The sequence below is a fragment of the Mastomys coucha genome, unplaced genomic scaffold (genome assembly GCF_008632895.1).
Source record: "Mastomys coucha isolate ucsf_1 unplaced genomic scaffold, UCSF_Mcou_1 pScaffold5, whole genome shotgun sequence".
Lineage (NCBI taxonomy): Eukaryota > Metazoa > Chordata > Mammalia > Rodentia > Muridae > Mastomys > Mastomys coucha.
Window position 1 is genome coordinate 116905324 of NW_022196911.1, and position 20592 is coordinate 116925915.

Here is a 20592-nt window from a genome sequence, read left to right on the forward strand (position 1 = left end):
GAGTTTGTAACAGTTTTATTGAGACACAATCTACACATCACATAAAATCCACAGGTTGCTGGGGCCTGCATAGATTACAGTGTCGCCTTAGTGTGTTTGCAGTACTGTGCAGCCACCAGCACCACCCATGGCAGAACGTTCTGCCCTCATTAAGCAGAAGTCACCTGTCTGCCACCCTCCGTGTCCTCTCCAGTTGTCACAGGGCTGGAGTGACAGGATGGCTCAGTGGCTAAAAGCACCCACTGCTCTTACAGGGTCAAGGTTTGGTTCCCAGCACCCATGTGTTGGTTCACAACCATCTGTAACTCGAGTTTGGAGGAATCCCACAGCTTCTTCTGGTTCCCAAGCTCTCCTACTTAGTAGATGCTTCACGTGTTTGACCTAGGTGACTGCCTTAGGCTTAGCATATTTTCTGAAGCCAGAACATTATAGTTTCCTCCTTACTAAGGTCCCTGTGTTAAGATGTGAATAATCTGGCCTTGCTTATCCATCTGTCCTGGTCGGAAACCATCTTTTGTCCATTATGAATAACATGACAACTCTTGGAAGACTAGTATCCAGGGGCACCTTTCAATTTAAAACATTTTTTTTTTTTCGAGACAGGGTTTCTCTGTTTAGTCCTGGCTGTCCCAGAACTCACTCTTATAGACCAGGCTGGCCTCGAACTCAGAAATCTGCCTGCCTCTACCTCTCAAGTGCTGGGATTAAAGGCGTGAGCCACCATTGCCCTGCTAAAACAATAATCTTTATTGTGAACCATATATCTAATTACTGTATATTAGAAAAATATCTCAGCTATAATCACCCCTATTTTTTTTTCCAAGACAGGGTTTCCCTGTGTAGTCCTGGTTGTCCTAGAACTCACTCTGTAAACCAGGCTGGCCTCGAACTCAGATATCTGCCTGCCTGTCTCCCGAGTGCTGCACTAAAGGTTTGCGACACGGCCACCCGGCTAATTACTACTAATTCTTATTGAGATTTATTGAATTTGGTTTTTGTTGTTGTTGTTTTGTGTGTGTAGCTCAGACTGACCTTGAACTCCATCTGTGGCCCAAAATAGTCTTGAATTTCTAATTTTCCTGTCTCTATCTCTCAAGTGTGGGCTTGCAGATGTGAGCCACCATACTCAGTTTTATGAGGCTTTGTACAGTTAGGCAAACACTCTTGGCTACAACCTCTGCCAACCCTGACATGTAACCCAGAATAGTTTCTGCCTCCTTTGGTGCTGGAATTACAGGTGTGTGGCATCAAGCCCTACCGCGACACTTTTGACAAGCATAGGCTGGCTTGCCTTTGAGGTTAGCGAGGCTCGTGGAGGTGTTGGGGATCAGGGGCAACGCAGGCGAACACCCAAGGCCAAACAAGGCCAGGAGTCGGAATCCTACCAAGGTCAGGGCGTCTGCGCCTGCAGACTGCGCTCCAGTATGCGGGTGCGTCCAGACGGGCTCGCACCTCAGAGCCTCCATTCCCTTGTCCGCAGTCTGTCTAGGCAGAGGCAGCACCTCGCGGGGAGACAGAGAAGCACACACACCGCTAAACACTAGCCAGCAGCCGCGCGCCTGTTGGTTGGGAGAACGGCAGCCCGAGCCAATCAGTGCACAGCATCCCAGAGCCTACTAGGAATGCGGTGGGTGGGGAACCGCGCGCGCGTGCGCACTGGGCTCTGCCCCCGGATGGGGGATGGAAGTGGGAGGTGGGGGAGTTCAAGACATAAGCTGAGCCTACTGTTGGGTCCCGCGGTCCCCACGTGATCCGGCGCGCCCCACTGTGGGCACGGGAAGCCGGTTTCTCCTTAGGACAAAGCGCCGTGGCCGCGCTCTCTGGTGCGGGGAAGCCTGGGCATGCACCCCCGCCTCGAGAGTGCCTGGGGGACTGGGCTGACCACCCGCGTCGCCCTGGACTCCTGCCGCCCAGATGAAGGAGACGATATAGGCAACAAGGAAGCAGGCTGCACTTGAGTTCACGGGACCAGAGAACAACAGGAAGCCTGGATCCTCCCAAATCCAAAGAGAAGCTCAGCACCTGGCCCGCCTTCCGGCCTTATGTGGTGTGGTGCTTCAAGCGGCCATGTTAGGCCCTCCCTGACCTGGACCTTACTCCCCAAGGGCCAGCTTGTTGGATCCGGAGCCCCAAACCATAAAGGGAGGGAACAAAGGCTGGCGGTGGGTGGAGCCTGTGGACCCTTGCCTGGCTAGTTCGCCTATAGAGCTTTGTAGGCCCCTGAGCTTGGAATTTCTGTTCTCTGCAGACCTGTGGTATGTCACCTGGCTGCATTTCATTGCACAGGAGCCCTTCTTACTTGCAACCCTAAGAAGACACGTGGGCACTCGCAGCCCCTCCTATCTCCCTGTGCTGTGCACCTGCCTCACTAGCTCCACTGGCCTCCAAGTGGTTCAAGGCTGTTCACTTCGCGGACACTTGCCCTCCCTCCTCCCATGAGGAAACTCTCCTGCTGCCGTGTGGGCTCCTCCCTACACAAATGACTTCTTTATAACCGGGTTCCTCAGCTAGGATCTCGGTCTGATTTATCTGGCTGGGGCCACGGGGATTCTGTTCAGCTGGGAGTCTGTTCAGCTGTCGGCAGTAATGGGAGCAAAAGGCGGCTCCCACCTTGGTGCCTGAGGCAGTTTGAGGCATTCCTTTAGAGCAGTTCTCAGATGAAGCCAGGATTCAGAGACAGAGTTTATTGAGATGAGATTGCTAACAGCTTAAGTATGAAAGGTGATCAGGAAAAGGGTCCTGTGCATCCAGGTGTGTGGCCTTTCTCCAGCTTCCTGCTTTGAGCGACTAGCAGTAACCATATATGTACTTTTTGATGACTCCTGAGGCTTATATTGCTCAAGGCGTTTGGAAGTGACCCTCTCCTACCTTCAGTGAATTAGAGCCGGCAATTCCTGAAGTGGTTCGGGTGGAGCAACAATCTACTATGGTGAAACCATGGGTTGAGAAGGTTGCACACAGGTTAAGCCATGTCTATTACCATAGTGGGGTTTATAATCTTGCCTGTGAGATTCCTAGAAAATTGTATGTTTATATCTGGGAAAGGAATGAGGCCGAACTCAGAGGTCAGAGGTGATGATGTACTTTACTAGTCTCGAGCCTGGTTTATTGCCGGTTTGTTCTCATTTGAGATATCTCTGTATAAAAGGGATACTGTCTCCACAAACACAACCTTCACATCAAATTTTATGAATCATGCTGGAATTCTTGACTCTCAGCAAAGACTTCAACGGACTAGTGGAAAGGGGCTCTGTCCCTGTCTACTCTCCTTTATGTCTTCTGTCTTCCCAGCCTACCCCAAGATGACTACGAAGCCATGGACATACATGCATTCACTATCGATTTAGTTCTGAGCTCACTGTAGGGGTGCATGCCAATAATCCCGGCACCTAAAAGGTGAAAGGCTGAAGCCGGAAAATCTCCCCAAGTTTGAGCTCAGCCTGATCTACATATTAACACTTAAAACTTGTTTTTGTTTTTTGATTTTTTTTTATAAATTTTTATTTATTTTTTTATGTATATGAGTACACTGTAGCTGTACAGATGGTTGTGAGCCACCATGTGGCTGCTGGGATTTGAACTCAGGACCTTTGGAAGAGCAGTCAGTGCTCTTAACCACTGAGCCATCTCTCCAGCACCTTTTTTTTTTTTTTTTTTTTTTTTTTTTTTTTTTTTTTGTAAATCTCATCTTAATGAACTACATCATTTTTTGTTTGTTTTAGTATTTTGCGACAGGGTTTCTCTGTCTACCCCTGGTTGTCCTGGACTTTGCTATGTAGACCAGGCTGGCCTCAAATTCATAGAAATCCACCTGCCTAAGCCTCCTGGGTGCTGGGATTAAGAGCAATCACCACCACACCCGGCAATAAACGGCATCTCTGAATTGTTTCAAACCAGTCTACAGTGTGAAATTAGAACAACTAAAATACTACAGCTGGGAATTGCTCAGGGTGAAGGCCTGCTGTGCTGGCAGCAGGCACAGGGACTGAGTTTAGATCTCCAGCACCCATAGAAAGGCTAAGTGTGGAAACTGGCAGGAGAGACTCTTTTAAAAAATAAGATAGAGAGCCAGGTGTGAGTTCAAGACCAGTGTGGTCTACAGCAAGAGCTCCAGGACACCCAGGGCTGTTACACAGAGAAATAGGTTTCAAAAAAGAAAAAGAAAAAGAAAGGAAGGAAGGAAGAAAAGAGAAAAACAAAACAGAACACTGGTGAGAAAAAGGCTCTTGCTGCCATGCCTGATGACCTGAGTTCAGTCCCTGGAACTAACATTTTGGAAGGAGAAACTAATTCCTGCAAGTTATCCTCTAACCTAAACACATGTGTACTGGCATACACACACACACACACATACATACACACACACATGTACGTGCATGCACACACGTGCACACACACGCATGCACAAACACACACATAGACATGCACACATACACACACACACCAAATAAATGAAAAATCAAAACAATATGGCAAAGCACTTTAGGAGCACAGCCCACATTGACCTCTGGGCTCTGTATGTGCACAAATGACAGGCCCACCGCCACATACATGCATGTGACACGCACACGTAGGCCTGAATGGGAAGCCTTTTTTAAGCTACAGCTTCTTTCCAACTGCACACCAAAGCAAACTGAAAAATATTTGGGTGGGGGCGCATGCCTTTGATTCCAGCACACAGGAGGCAGAGACAGCAGGATCTGTTTGAGGCCAGCCAGGGCTCCACAGACAGACTGTCTCAAAATTAACTAAATAGAAACAAATATTCTAGAAGGTCCTTCTTCAGTGAGGAAAACAGGAACACTTCATAGGAAATAAGCAATGGCTGTCAAAGACTTTTCATAGCAGCCCCAAAAGAAAGAGAGAAAATTCAAATAATCACAAGTGTTCACTTACCAACCGCCAAATTAGCAAACACTTCCAGGTGTCCTGTGGCCCAGACGGACCTCCACTGAGCATTGCTGTGTGCAAAAACTAAGTAGACCCTGCAGGACCATGACATTACAGCTCTGGCCCAGAGTGGGCCCACAAATGCTTTCTGGACAGACAGACCTCCTGCTGCCTGTGGCCCTTCTAGCCCCACCCCCCAGGCCCCAGTTCAGCTATTGTTTAATGTTTCTGTGACACTTTGTGGAAGAGTCTGGTCTATGGCTGACCAGGGACACTAAGCTGGTATAGGCAGGTGGATTCACGTTCTAAGGAAGGGCCTGAGGACCATGTGGTCAGTGGGAGAAAGCCAGAGCACCCTCCAGAACACTTACTGACAGCTTTGTCTGCCTCTCCACCCCTACCCTCTTCATGGCTGCCTGAAGTTTGTAGTGTGGACATATTTTAGGATTTTGGTTTTTTGTTCTTTTGTTTTTTCGAGACAGGGTTTCTCTGTATAGTCCTGGCTGTCCTGGAACTCACTCTATAGACCAGGCTGGCCTCGAACTCAGAAATCTGCCTGCCTCTGCCTCCCAAGTGCTGGGACTAAAGGCGTGCGCCACCACCACCTGGCGTTTTTTTTGTTTGTTTTTTTAAGTGGTGCAGATTGAATGTTTTATTTCCTCAGAGGCTTCATAGGACAAATAGCTCAAAATCTAAGCCCTGATCCTTAAGTGTCTGGCGCCATAGGCCCCTGGAGTTGTAGGCATTCCCAGGTTCTGCTGCTCGTTTGGCCCCGCCCCCAGCGGTAGTCACCTCTTGCTCGTTTGGTCCCACCCCCTGAGATAGCCTCCTCTTGTACAACGTTGCCAGTCAGTTCATTTACCTGCGGCCTGTGGCTGCAATCTCACTTTCGTAAAACTGTGCCATCTGGGTAAGGGTGCAGCCCCGACCCCTCCTTGAGGCCGACAAGGTTGTGATTGTGGTTCACAGAGTTTGGACCCTACCCATTCCTCAAAATCTATCATCAAGATAGACAAAATCAGCATGTCCAGACAAGGGTTTTATTTGCAACCAATGTAAGCATTTTCAGCAAAAAGAAACAGAAAAAACATCCAAGTCTTGGAATATAGTGGGTGGGCCAGAGTGGACGGAACTGCAGGACCTCCTACAGAGGGCTAGGGATGAGCCGCATTAGCCTTCTGGGGTGTGACTCCCAAACTGCTGCAAAACCTGGAGCTTCCATACAAAACTAGATGGCAAGAGAATTAAAACCAACATAGGTGGACACAGAAACTGCAGCATCTTGGTACTCCTGCCCTGCCTACATCTCCCACCCCACTGTATCTGTGGCCACAGACGTGATAATGCGCGTGGAATCAGGCTATGAAAGTTGCCATGGATTTTGGTTCCACTCTTCCACGAGGATTGCACCTGGCAGTGGGTGAGCTACTGTAGCCCCAGCCGGGCCACACACTCATGGGAGACCCTGAGCCAAAACCACCCCAGTCTACTGACTGCCCGCCCTCAAACACTATGTGAGGTAACAGATGTCTGTTCAAGCTCCAGGGTTGTAAGGTCATTTGTTGTCTGGCAATAAAGAACTGACACACCATCTGCATTGGAGTATTTTTCTTTACTATAATGAAATATGGGAGATGGGCTCACTTTATAGAGAAAAAAGGCATTGTTCACAGTCTGGAGACTGGAGGGCATGATAATGGTATTCATCCCTCTGTTCCAGTGAGGGCTCAGTGGCTGTGAGTGTGTGTGTGTGTGTGTGTGTGTGTGTGCGCGCGCGCGCGCGCGCGCGCGCACTTATAACACTCACTCGTTTACATAAGTTAACACACAGCTCCCAGCATTGTGAACCCCACCACACGGGCGGGCAAGGAAACCAAGACATCCTCGAGGCTGCGAGACTTAACTGTACAAGTGGTAAGTGAGCGTGAGCGGGACAAAATGAACTGACGTTAGCAACTGGCTCTGGGTCCACTCTCAGGCTTGCCTGGGGCAAAACCACTTGCTTTGCTGCATTCTCCCGTCTTCCAAAACGTCCTGCGGACCAGACAGTAGCTGTTGGCCTTTGCTGGCGTCCATCCTGCCCAGCACCAGCACAAGCCAACCAGAGCCGACCTGTCTACCCTGCATTGTGATTGGTTCAGGCAATTCAGGCCTCGCCCAATCATAATGAAGTTCTCTTTGCCCGCAAGGCTGCTGGGAGCCCCAGGCTTTTGTTCCTTGTAATCTCTGAGGTCCACAATTGCTCTGTTTGCCGAGCTAGCAGTGTGTGGAACGAGGAGAGAGGAGTGTGAAGGGCAGAGCTGAGGAAACTGAAGAGAAGCCATACCTGGAGGTGCATGCTGATGTTTAACATTTAGGCTCGAGGCTCTGGGTTGGAGCTGCACACCAAACAAAACAAAAAAGTGAGCTCCTGATCAACTCCAGGACTTGCTTTTAAACAAGGAAAAGGTCACTCCCAGTTGGTGAGGGCTCAGTAGCTTGGGGTAAGCAGCAGTTGTCTGCGAGCCTTAGTCCTTACAGAAGAGGAAAAAGTGCCGAGATAACATGGTGGCAGAGGCCGGGCCACCATGGACGCCGGGTGCTTGTTGCCCAGGTGAATACTTTCTGAAAATGGCTCTCTAGGGTTTCGCTTGGACACCCTCACTTTGTCCCCAGACTGTCTTCTCACCCTCCTACCTCGTAGCATAGCTCCCCCGAACCCGGGCTTCTGCTAGCCCCAGGTTTCCAACGGGCTGGTGTCCACCAGAGAGGCACGTCCAGGAAGCTGCACTGCGAGTCAGTTTGGTTACAGAGAGCCAATTAGCAGGAGTCCATATTATCGATGGGGTGAGGGTTGGGAATTGAGGTAGTTAGAGGTGGAGTATGATTCTGTCCAGTCGGGGGTCTCAGATTCTTCTGCTCTTTCCCCTGCAACACTTGTGGGTGCTGATTTTCCTCCTTCCCTAGAAGCGAGGTGGCTGCTGGGACTCCAGATACTTCATGCCTCTCCATAGTCACAGTATGGAGGACTTCCTGTCTCAGCACGTCTCGCCCTGTGCTGCCTGAGGCTCCTCGCACACTGCTCTCAACCCTGACCCAGATTCATGAATCAAAATCAATGTTTTCTTTATAACTTAACAAAGAAGGAGAGGAGCCGGGCAGTGGTGGCGCATGCCTTTAATCAATCCTTGGGAGGCAGAGACAGGCGGATTTCTGAGTTGGAGAACAGCCTGGTCTACAGAGTGAGAACAGCCAGGGCTACGCGGAGAAACCCTGTCTCGAAAAACCAAAAAAGAAGAGGGTGTAAGATCTCATTACGGATGGTTGTGAGCCACCATGTGGTTGCTGGGACTTGAACTCAGAACCTCTGGAAGAGCAGTCAGTGCTCTTAACCGCTGAGCCATCTTTCCAGCCCTGTCATATCTGTTCTTTACAGAGAGGGACAGAAAGAGAAGATAATCAATTGGAGGTGAATAAATGTGATCAGAACATATTTCATATATGTGTGAGAGAGCCAAAAATATGGTTAGACATTGATTCATCAGGTACCAAGGACCACCAGAACCCCCTCTCTATGAGGTGGGGTGATTCTGACCAGCATGTAACCTGCTCTTGTAAAAGTAATAAATAGAAGACAAAATATGGTAAACCAGACAAAAGTGTCTGTCCTGTTCACCAAAGGCAAGATTTGTGTTCCACTAACATTCCCAGGGGAAAATGGACAGAAAGGAAACTAAACGCTGCGCTGGGGCTTCCTGGAAGCTTCCGGGTCTAACCAGAGCTCACACAACACAGCAGTGAAGGGAAAACAGGTCAAGCCTGCTCTAGCAGTGGGCGGTCACACCCTCCAAATCTACTTGCTTTCCTCCCCTGCAAGAAAGAACTCTAGGCTGGGCAGTGGTGGCACACGCCTTTAATCCCAGCACTTGGGAGGCAGAGGCAGCCTGGTCTACAGGGTGAGTTCCTGTCTCAAAAACAAAAACAAAAACAAACAAACAAAAAAGAGAATCCTAGAACCTTTAGGCGGAAACAGAAGGGTTAAGAATTCAGAGTTACTCTTAGCAGTATAGTAGATTTGAGGCAGCCTAAGCTACATGATACCTTATCTCAAAATACTATTACAGTAAAATTAACTAGGAGAAATTAATTAGGAGAATATAAGTGTTTAAGCAAAGATAAAAAATTGCTAAAACGTTTTCTTTCTCTTTTTGTTTTTGTGGTTGTTGTGTTTTGTTTTGTTAAGAGACAAAGGGTTTCTCTGTGTAGCCCTGGCTGTCCTGGAACTCACTCTGTAGACCAGATTGGCCTCGAACTGCCTGTCCCCACCTTCTGAGTGTTGAAATTAAAGGTGTGACCACCTCTGCCTGGCTTTAAAACATTTTTCAATGTAGAATTCTATCGAGAAAAAAATATTCTTCGAAGGTGACAGAACCTGGTGGTACAGGACTGTGATCTCGGCACTCATGAGGTGGGAGAGCCATAATCCAAGGCCTGTCTGGACAACAGAGCAAGAATCATCTCAAAAACAAACAAAGAAAGATAGACCAAGGAGAAAGGATGCTTTAAACATTTAGGGACCAGAGAGATGGCTCGTTGCACGTTGCACTTGCAGAGGACCTGAGTTCAGTTCCCAGGATCTGTGTCAGGGAGGGCACAAGCTCTGTAATTCCAGCTCAAAATGTCAATGTTTTCTCTTGTCCTGGAAGGCAGCTGCACTCATGCGCACATATCTACCTAAAGACACACATGCACTTATTAAAAATAAAGTAAATTGGGCCAGGCATAATGGTGCATACCTTTAATCCCAGCACTCAGGAGACAGGGATAGGTGGGCCTCTGAGTTCGAGGCCAGTCTGGTCTACAGAGTGAGTTCCAGGACTGTAGCCAGCCAGGGATACACAGAGAAACCCTGTCTTGAAAAACCAAATAACAGGGCTGGCGAGATGGCTCAGCGGTTAAGAGCAACGACTGCTCTTCCGAAGGTCCTGAGTTCAAATCCCAGCAACCACATGGTGGCTCACAACTATCCGTAATAAGATCTGACGCCTTGTTCTGGTTCTGGTGTGTCTGAAGTCAGCTACAGCGTACTTACATATAACAATAAATAAATCTTTGGGCCAGAGTGAGCAGAGGTCCTGAGTTCAATTCCCAGCAACCACATGATGGCTCACAACCACCTATACAACTACAGTGTACTCATATGCATAAAATAAATAAATAAATATTAAAAAAAAGAAAAACCAAATAACAATAAACAAGATAAAAAATAAAGTAAATCTTTAAAATAAGCTAATACATTAACAGTAAAAAGACATTCGATATTACTAATCATCAGGAAAATGTAGGTGATGGTCTCACCCATATCTATGACAGGTTATATTGTTCATGGTAAGTGGGCTGGCTACATGAACTTTCAGACATTGCTATTGTGTCATTCACAGTGGAAGATCATCTGTGCAGTTAGTGCAAAGTTAAATACCCACTTACATATGATCCAGCAATCCCACTTAGTTTATCTAAGATAAAAGGCACTGGGAATAGGAGGTCACACTTGCCATCCCAGTACTGGGGACAGTCAACAGCTTCATTTGTAAAGCCAAACCTGGAATGGCCAACAGTCCATCAGGGAACAATGAATAATTGGGCCGGATACCACTGTGTTATGTACACAGTTACAACCAACTGGCTTGGTGACCATGGTTGTCCTGAAACTCTCCTTGTAGACCAGCTGTCCTGGCAAATTCACAGACCCACCTGCGCCAGTACTTGCATTTGCCTCCCACGTGTGAGATTAAAGTGTGCCACCACACCCTGATATTATTCTTTCGGTGGCACTGGGGGGATATCCGAGACAGAGTCTCCTGTCATCTTCACTAGCCTCAAACTCACTATGTACCCAAAGGTGATCCTCCTGCCTCCACATCCTGAGTACTGGGATCACAGGTTTGTCCCTCTACTTCTGATCTTCTGTGTCTCCTTTAGTGAGGGGTTCATTTAGATCATTTACCTGCATTCATGATGGAGGGAATTGCTTGGGCAGCTTAACATTCAACACATCAGGAACCACCACGGATATGTAGCCTCAAAGATGGAGAAGAGGCTAGACGACATTCTCACTTGTAGGGTAGTGCTTTCTTAGTTACTTCATGCCTCGTATCTAATTTCCTTTTGAGCATACTCAAAGTCCAGGATTGGTCTTCTGGCTGGGTTGAGTTGAGACATTCTGCCACCCTGGGGTGGGGCCCTGCTGTCATTTTCAAAAGCAAGGCGCTATCTGAAAGTAGGGGGCAGGGATTTGTACTAGCTTCTCAGGGTTTACAGCCATGAGCAGAGCTTTTGTCTGCACCAGCCCCTGCTTCAGCTCCGCAGTTCACACCTACCCTCAACATGACAGGGCCTAAGGCTTCTGCTAAAGGGAACAGCATTCAGGTTTGCAACTGAACTCAGCAGGATTCCTTATCTGAGGAGCTAGGACAGCAAGTCTTAAGCTATATGTATCTAACTATGAATTTTTCAAAACTTACCAATACCAAATGTTCCCAGGAACACGGGACAATGAGGACTTTCATTCATTGGTGGCAAGGCTCTGAACCAGTCCATCCAGCTGTTTTGGAAAACAACTTGGCAGTTGTGACAAAGGAAAAAAACATCTGGCCCCACAACTCAGAAAACCCTCTTAGGTGTTTATCCAAATTATTGGAAAACATGTCCACACAAAACCTCAGTGATGCTTATTCATAAAGACCAGAAGCTGGAGGGAGCGCTCCTCAGTCAGCAGGTGAACACATCCAGGTTTTTCCGGTCCAGGGACTGTGCTAACCAGGAACCAATGTTGGCTCGGAGCCTAAGGAATCTTAGATGTATACTTCCCAGGGCAATAAGCCAGTTGCAAAGGCCACCCACCATGTAATCCCATTTATAGGGCATTCTAGAAAAGGCAAAACTATACAGCAGAGAGATTGAAAAGGTGAACAGTGAGCCAGGCAGTGGTGGCGCATGCCTTTAATCCCAGCACTTGGGAGGCAGAGGCAGGCGGATTTCTGAGTTCGAGGCCAGCCTGGTCTACAGAGTGAGTTCCAGGACAGCCAAGGCTACACAGAGAAACCCTATCTCGAAAAAAAGAAAAGAAAAGAAAGGAAAAGAAAAGAAAAGGTGAACAGTGACTATGTCTCTAGAGTGTGGAAGTGCTCTGGGTGCTGACGTGATGGCAGCACCTCATACTGCATTCATCAAGCTCTACCAAGGGGCCTGGGCATGTGGCCTAGTGACAAAGTGCTTGTGTAGCACATGCCTACACCTTGGGTTGGCATGGTGCCATCACTGTACTAAACAAAAACTAAAAGAAAGAAACACATGTAGGAAAAGAGGGTCATAATGCCAACAACTCTGGTATGGTGGCACATACCTACAATCCCAGCACTTGGGCAGAAACAGACAATCACATGGTTAAGACCAGCCTGGGCTACGTAGTAAATCCCTACCTGAAACACACACACACACACACACACACACACACACACACACACACACACACACACACGCACGCACACACAGATACACACACACGCACAAGCACACGCGCACACACACATGCACAAGCACACACACAGGGAGAGGGAAAGGGAAACCGACAGCATGCATTTTTATTTGTTTTTGTTTTTGTTTTGTTTGTTTGTTTGTTTGGTTGGTTTTTCAAGACAGTTTCTCTGTGTAGCCCTGGCTGTCCTGGAACTCACTCTGTAGACCAGGCTGGCCTTGAACTCAGAAATCCGCCTGCCTCTGCCTCCCAAGTGCTGGGATTGAAGGCGTGCGCCATCACGCCCGGCAAGCATGCATTTTTAGAAGAGACGGGATCCCAGGATGGAATTCAGACAGTAACAGAAGAATCTGGTTGCATCAGGAAATGCACTAAGCTCCTTGCTGAAAGGGAGAGCTGACCTCACTAAAGGGGAAATAACCTCAGAAGCTGAAATGTGTAACAGCAAAGGCAACTGCAGAGACGTTGACTCTAGCAGTAAAATTATCCACAAGTTTGGCCCATGCTGCGTCCACTACACCTGCAGAGCCTGGGAATGAAGTAACAAGAGGGCAGAGAGGGAGGGCTTGCTTAGCAGATGCTGCAGGGCTACATACAGGGGAACATAGGTGTGTGTGCAGATACACAGGGTGAACACACAGTACTCTAAGCTGGATCTCCTGCTTCTGTTAGCCGGGAGGTCCAGCATCCATCCAGGACACCCAAGTCCTTTGAGGGAAACTTACCAGAGCTGTGGTATCCAAGTACGCGCGCGCATACACACACACACACACACACACACACACACACACACACAGAAACACACACACATGTGAACTGCCTTCCACACCCCGGGAGCCCCAGGACCCTCCACACCACTTACCCATCCTCCATAGGACATAGAGGCTCTGACCTCTCTTTGGATTGGTTCTGCTGCCTGAGTTCTGATGTCCCTGGGATGGGTTTCTGGGTCCTATAGAGCAATGTCGGGTATTTCTTGGGAGGCCTGGAGAGAATCCATCAGTCAGGGTTTGCTGCACACCTTCCAGGGCAGCCACTTCTAGAGTCATGGAATACAGAAGTGAGCGTGAGAGGCCTTGGCCCATTAGCATCAGTGTGGAAGCTAGGAGGGAGCACCAGTACCCATCTACTGAGCAATGGCCCTAAACACAGTGGAAGATCTTTATGCTGTAGTAGGAATAGATATCAGCTCAAGGGCTGGAGAGTTGGCTCAGTTTCAAGTGCTTGTTGTTCTTACAGAGGAGCTGGGTTGGATTCCACGAACTCACATGGTAGGTAGTTCACAACATTTATAATTTCAATTCTATGAGATCTAATGCTCACTTATGACCTCTGTAGGCACCAGGCAACAACATGCACAGAAATACAAACAAGCAAAATACTAAAATAAATAAATCTAAAATGATGCTTTTTAAAAAAACAACAAAAAGCAAGTATCTGGAGCCAAAGAGATGGCTCAGCGGTTAAGAGCGCTGGCTGTTCTTCCAGAAGTCTTGAGTTCAATTCCCAGAAATCACATCATGACTCACAACCATCTGTAATGGGATCTGACACCCTCTTCTGGTGTGTTTGAAGACAGCTACAGTGTACTCATATATATGTGTATATATACACATACATATATATATATATATATACTCATACTCATACTATGTATGTAGTATACTCATATATAGTGTACTCATATATATACATAATAAATGAATAAATCTTTTTTTTTTTTTTTGGTTTTTCGAGACAGGGTTTCTCTGTGTATCCCTGGCTGTCCTGGAACTCACTCTATAGACCAGGCTGGCCTCGAACTCAGAAATCCGCCTGCCTCTGCCTCCCAAGTGCTGGGATTAAAGGCATGCACCACCACCGCCCGGCAAGATTTATTTATTACGGGACATGCTAGGTGTGGTGGCTAAGGACAGCTACAGTGTACTTATATAAATAATAAATAAATAAATTTTTTTTTTTTTTTTTGGTTTTTCCAGACAGGGTTTCTCTGTATAGCTCTGTCCTGGAACTCACTCTATGGACCAGGCTGACCTCAAACTCAGAAATCTGCCTGCCTCTGCCTCCCAAGTGCTGGAATTAAAGGCGTGCGTGCCACCACTGCCTGGCCTAATAGATCTTTTTTAAAAAAAGATTAAAAGAATAAATTTTTTGCTGGGCAGTCGTGGCTCACACCTTTAATCCCAGCACTTGGGAGGCAGAGGCAAGTGGATTTCTGAGTTCAAGGCCACCTGGTCTACAGAGTGAGTTCCAGGACAGCCAGGGATACACAGAGAAACCCTGTCTCGAAAAACCAAAATAAATAAATAAATAAATAAAAAAGAATAAATTTTTTAAACTAGTAAATAATTTTAAAGTTTTGGTTGAGGATATGGCTCAGTGCATAAAGTGCTCACTGCACAGACTTGAAGACCTGAGTTTGGACTTCCAGAACCCTCTATAGCCATACACAGTACTGTGAGTCTATAAGGGCTCTGAAGGCAGAACAGGAGAATGGCCAGAAGCATATGCAAAGGCCAGCAACAAAGAGATCCTGTCAAACAAGGTAGAAGAGGTCGTAACACGGATGTGTATGTGCTTGCACACACAGTGTGCTCTATCTCTCTTACATGTACTCTCTCTCTCCTACATGTACTCTCTCCTCTCTCTCTCCCCCTCCTTCTCTCTCTTTCTCTTGCTCTCACTGTCTTACTCTCTCCCTCCCCTTCCCCTCCCCCACCTCCTCTCTCTTCCTCTTCTCCTCTCACTATCTCCTCTCCCTCTCCCCCTCCTCTTCCTCTCTCCCTCCCTTCTCCCTCCTCTCTCTTCCTCTTCCTCTATCTCCTCTCCCTCTCCCCCTTCTCCTTCCTCTCTCCCTCCCTTCTCCCTCCTCCTCCCCCCCTCATTCACATATATACATACCTTACATGTACTCTCTCTCCTCTCTCTCCCCCTCCTTCTCTCTCTTTCTCTTGCTCTCACTGTCTTACTCTCTCCTTCCTCCCCCCTCCCCCTCTCATTCACATATATACATACCTTAGCCAAGCATTGTAGTGTATACTTATGAACCTGCATTTGGAAAGTTGAAGCAGGAAGGTCAAGGTCGTTCTTCCTTCCATAGCAAGTTCAAGTCTGAAGCCACCCTGAAACTGGTTATTTGTATCCCTGAAGCCCCAAGAGTGGTTCAGCAGCACAGACACTGGAGTGAGGATATGGAAGTACTCTGGTTATACAGGACTCCAGCCACACAGGTGTTGTGCCAAGACCTGCATGGCTTTGGGGTTAACCCAACTGTGGTGATGAAGGACAGGAGAAAAGCTAGGTACATAAGCACACATACATGCAGACTTTTGCACACTCGCACATGCGCACAGGAAAGCTGGATCTGGTGGACCCAACTCTGGTGGAGATGCACCACAGCAGCTTGGAATGTCAGTGGGATTATGCTAATGGATCAGTCAGGAGGCTCTGCTGCTGCTGCTGCTGCTGCTGCTGCTGCTGCTGCTGCTGCTGCTGCTGCTGCTGCTGCTGCTGCTGCGAAATAAGTAGCCCCAAAGGCTCGCTCATTCATTCACACACAAATTAGAACTTCTTTTTTTTTTTTTGGTTTTTGGAGACAGGGTTTTTCTGTGTAGCCCTGGCTGTCCTGGAACTCACTTTGTAGACCAGGCTGGCCTCGAACTCAGAAATCCGCCTGTCTCTGCTTCCCAAGTGCTGGGATTAAAGGTGTGTACCACCACCGCCTGGCGAACTTCTTTCTTTTTTTTAATACTTAATTGTATTTTTATGTCCATTGGTGTGACTCCCAGAAACTGGCGTTGTAGACAGTTGTGAATTGCCATGTGGGTAGTGGGAACTGAACCGGGGTCCTCTAGAAGAGCAGCCAGTATTCCTAACCAGTGAATCATCTCTCCAGTCCCAAATTAGAACTTCTTAATTTCTTTTACTTTAATGATTTATTATCAGTGTATGTGTTTTATTTAAAACAAAACAGGCAACTGAGCCTGTTGGCACCATCCCATAATCCCAGATATTCAGGAGTTTGGAGCAGGAGGATTGCAAATTCAAGGCCAGCCTGGGCTACATAGAAAGCGCCTATCTGTACTACACTCTGGGAGTCCTGAGTATGAACCTGGCCAGAAGTTAATAAACCTTGTATCAAATCTGGGTCAAGGAAAGAAGGATGTACAGAAGGAAGGACAGACAGACAGATGGACCTATCTCAGAAATAAACAGCTGGAAACTGAGAAGATAGCACAGAGTAAGGTGCCTACTGAGCAAGAATCGAAAACCCAGAACCCATGTGAAAGGCTGGGTGTGGCAGTATGTGTCTGAACCCCAGTGCTGGAGTTGGAAGGAGACTAGAATTCCCAGGGCTTGCCTGGCCAATCGTCCTAGTTGAATTGGAATTGAGGAGCTGCAAGCTCAGTAAGAATCCTGTCTTATAAGTAATACATGGGCTGGCGAGATGGCTCAGTGGGTAAGAGCACTGACTGCTCTTCCGAAGGTCCTGAGTTTAAATCCCAGCAACCACATGGTGGCTCACAACCACCCATGATGAGATCTGATGCCCTCTTCTGGTAAGTCCAAAGACAGCTACAGTGTACTTATTTCTAATAATAAATAATAAATCTTTGGGCAGAGGGGGCAGGGACTGAGGGAGTGGGGTCAACCAGAGCAAGGAGAGGTCCTAAAGTCAATTCCCAACAACCAGATGAAGGCTCACAACTATCTGTACAGCTACAGTGTGTACTCATATGCATAAAATAAATAAATCCTAAAAAAGTCAAGCTTTGCTTTATGAATGGTGAGTGTATTCAAAAGTTAGTAACTTTAAAAAAAAAAAAAAAAAGGTAATACATTGGCTCAGCGTTTAAGAGCACTGACTGCTCTTCCAGAAATCCTGAGTTCAAATCCCAGCAACCACATGGTGGCTCACAACCATCTGTAATGGGTTCCAATGCCCTCTTCTGGTGTGTCTGAAGACAGCTACATAATAAAATAAATAAATCTAAAAATAAAATAAAGTGCAGAGGGATGGAGAAGCATCAGCCCCTGGCTTCTGATGTTCTGAATGCATCTCTTGCACATCATGAAACAGACTGGCCTGGTGCTGCAGCCTGAAGTCCCAGCCAGTAGAGCAGCCAAAGCAAGAGGACCCGGTGGAAGCCCAGCGTGAGCTATACACTGAGGGCAGTTAAGTTTGAGGCCAGCTGGGCTGCAGTGAGATCCTGTCCCAAGAAACAAACAGCAAAACAATCACCCACAGCTCAGATTTCTCCCCTTGTCTTAAACATTTTTCCTTTCACTTTGTTCTGACCAATATAAACCTGGTTTTTATGCTGGGCAGTGGTTTCACATGCCTTTACCCCCAGCACTAGGGAGGCAGAGGCCATATCTTTGAGTTTGAGGCCAACATGGTTTACATAGTGAGTTCCAGGACAGCCAGGGCTACACAGAGAAACCCTGCCTCAAAAACAAACAAACAGCAAAAATAGATAGATGATAGATAGATAGGTAGGTAGGTAGATAGATAGATAAGTAGAGAGAAGATAATAAAACAAAGAAGGAAAGGGTGAATAGAAAGAAAAGAAGAAAGAAAGAAACAAAGAATGAAAGAAAGAAGAAAATAAAAAACAGAACAGATTTGAGCACAGGATGTATTGAGCACAGGATGTATTGAGCACTGGTGTACTGAGCACTGGTGTATTGAGCACTGGTGTACTGAGCACTGGTGTACTGAGCACTGGTGTACTGACATTGGTGAAGGGTTAGAATGTCAAGTCACCCTATCCAAGTCTGGGCCTGATCACCTCTTTAAGGAGCACTTGATGATCTCTGCTCAACTAGTAGTTTGCTCTTGCAAAATAAAACTAAGTAAAATTAAAAATGGCTAGATGTGACCATGCCCTGTCATCTTACAAATATACATACATTCAAGGCTGGCTTGTGCCAGGTGTGATGGTGACACCAGACCGGAGTCTCTCTCAATCTAGGGAGACTGGCTGATTAACACAAGACTTTCGGGTAGTCTGGAGCTGGCAGGAAAGATCTACATCAGAAACCAGCAGGCAGTGAGGACTGGCTGTGGGTGGAGTCAGGGCATCACCAAAGCCAGTACTCCAGGCCTGGAAAGGATCAAATGAATTTCATTTTCTGGATTTAGAACCCACTTCGGAGGTTTCAGTCCATCCAGTATTATCTTATCTGTCTGTCTGTTTTTCCTTCTATCTGTCTGTCTATACTATACTTTGCCCTGCCTTCCTCCTCATGTGCCTTATTTTGTCGAAGACACACCAGCAGCCCAAGCTGATCTAGCCTCTCAGTAAACCACCATCAGGCAGATGCTCCAAGGTGAGTCCCAGTGATCAAGGTTGTCTCTCTCATCACAGGCCAGGGACCTTCAGCCAAGCTGGGGGTCCCAGAAGCAACATAGTATGAGCCAGGGTTGGTGTCTTAACTTCTGGGGCTGGCCTCAGTATCTCCTCATGTTGCTGCTCAGCTGTCTAGACTCTTTTTGTCTGTTAACACTGTATCTTTAAATGTTTTAAAGGACAGGTTTCTCTGTGTAGCCCTGACTGTCCTGGAACTCACTGTTGACCAGGGTCTGGCCTCTACCTCACTCTGCCTCCAGAGAGCTGGGATTAAAGGTGTGTCACCACTGTCCAGCTTATTTGTTTTTTTTTTTTTTTGTTTGTTTGTTTGTTTGCTCACTTGGTAGCCCTAGCTGGCCTGGAGTTTATTCTATAGACCAGGTTGGCCTCAAACTCAAAGGTCCACCTGCTCCTGCCTCCTGAGTGCAATCACACCCAGTTCTTTAAATGTTTTAAAATTATCTTGTTGGGGCTGGTGAGATGGCTCAGCGGGTAAGAGCACTGACTGCTCTTCCAAAGGTCCCGAGTTCAGATCCCAGCAACCACATGGTGGCTCACAACCACCCCAGCAACCACATGGTGGCTCACAACCACCCGTAATGAGATCCAACACCCTCTTCTGGTGCATCTGAAGACAGCTACAGTAAATTACTCAGAAGGGAGAGGGGCCGGCAAAGGTCCTGAGATCAACAGCAGCCACATACATGATAGCTCATGGCCATCTATACAGCTACCGTGTACTCATACACATTAAATAAATAAAAATAAAATTAAAAAAAATTATCTTGTTAATGTGTGTTTGCCTAGGTAAATTTATATGCACCAGTTCTTGCAGGAGCCCAGAGGTCAGAAAAGGGCATGGGGTACTCTGGAACTACAGTTACAAGTACTGAAAACTAGGTTCTCTAATCTTAACCATTCTCCAGTCCCACCAACCCCTGCCACCTTCTATTTTTTTAAATACAGGGTCTCAGGAAGGCCTGGCTGAAATCACTGTATATGTAAAAATGACCTTTGAACTCCTTTCAACCTCCACTTGAGTTGCTAACAGGGGCATGCCAGCATGCTCAATTCATTTAGTTATGGGGAACTCAACCTAGGGCCAGGCAAGCACTCTGCTTCAACATGTATAGAAATCTATCTCTAGTTTTAAATCCAGAGCCTCATCACCCGAGACTGTTCACATTAAGCAGCCACTCACTCCCATTGCCCTCACCCTGCCATGTGCTAACAGCATCATCCTTGGATAACCAGTCTTACCAGGTTCATCTATGTGGTAGCACCTGGCCAAGTTTCATTCCTTTATGGCTGAATAATGTCGGACAGCCTTTTAAAAGCTCCAGTCCAATTGTTAAGACATCTAGATTACTTCTTTTAGCTGTATCAGGGGGCACTATTGCTACATTCTTTACTTGTTCCTCATCTGCAGGGGAACAAAGTTGACTTGGTAACTGAGGAACTGCCAACATACAAGAACTGCCTGCCTCCTTACCAGCAATACCAGTGAAGAGGCCCTTCACTGTTGACATCTGGCCTGTTTCCTCACCCTCAGAAACTTCTGGGTGGTGACAGGGAACAATTGTGGACTCAAAGGACAATCTGCTCCAAGCATGTCTGGCTTTAAGTTGTGGGTACAGTCTAACACACAGCCCACAGATTTCTTACCAATGGGAAGGCTTTCTGCTGCTAGGCAACCAGACACAACTTTTAATTTCCCAACTCCACCCTACCCCACAGCCCTGTGCCCAAACAGGAAGACAATGGTCAGTTACTGCAGCACTTTTATTTTTCTTTACACAATGACGTGTTGCTGGGGCCTAATGTTCTCACTGA

The 20592-nt window shown here is 47.1% G+C and overlaps 1 protein-coding gene across 1 annotated transcript in view; it reads right to left on the reverse strand.

The window, feature by feature from the left end:
* Positions 1 to 1721: 1721 nt before the first annotated feature.
* The window catches only part of Actg1 (actin gamma 1), a 22002-nt gene continuing 3131 nt past the window's right edge, over positions 1722 to 20592 (reverse strand). Inside the window, exon 7 of the mRNA XM_031354097.1 lies at positions 1722 to 1953. Coding sequence (XP_031209957.1) covers positions 1722 to 1953 — 232 coding nt within the window. The remainder of the gene's footprint in view (positions 1954 to 20592) is intronic.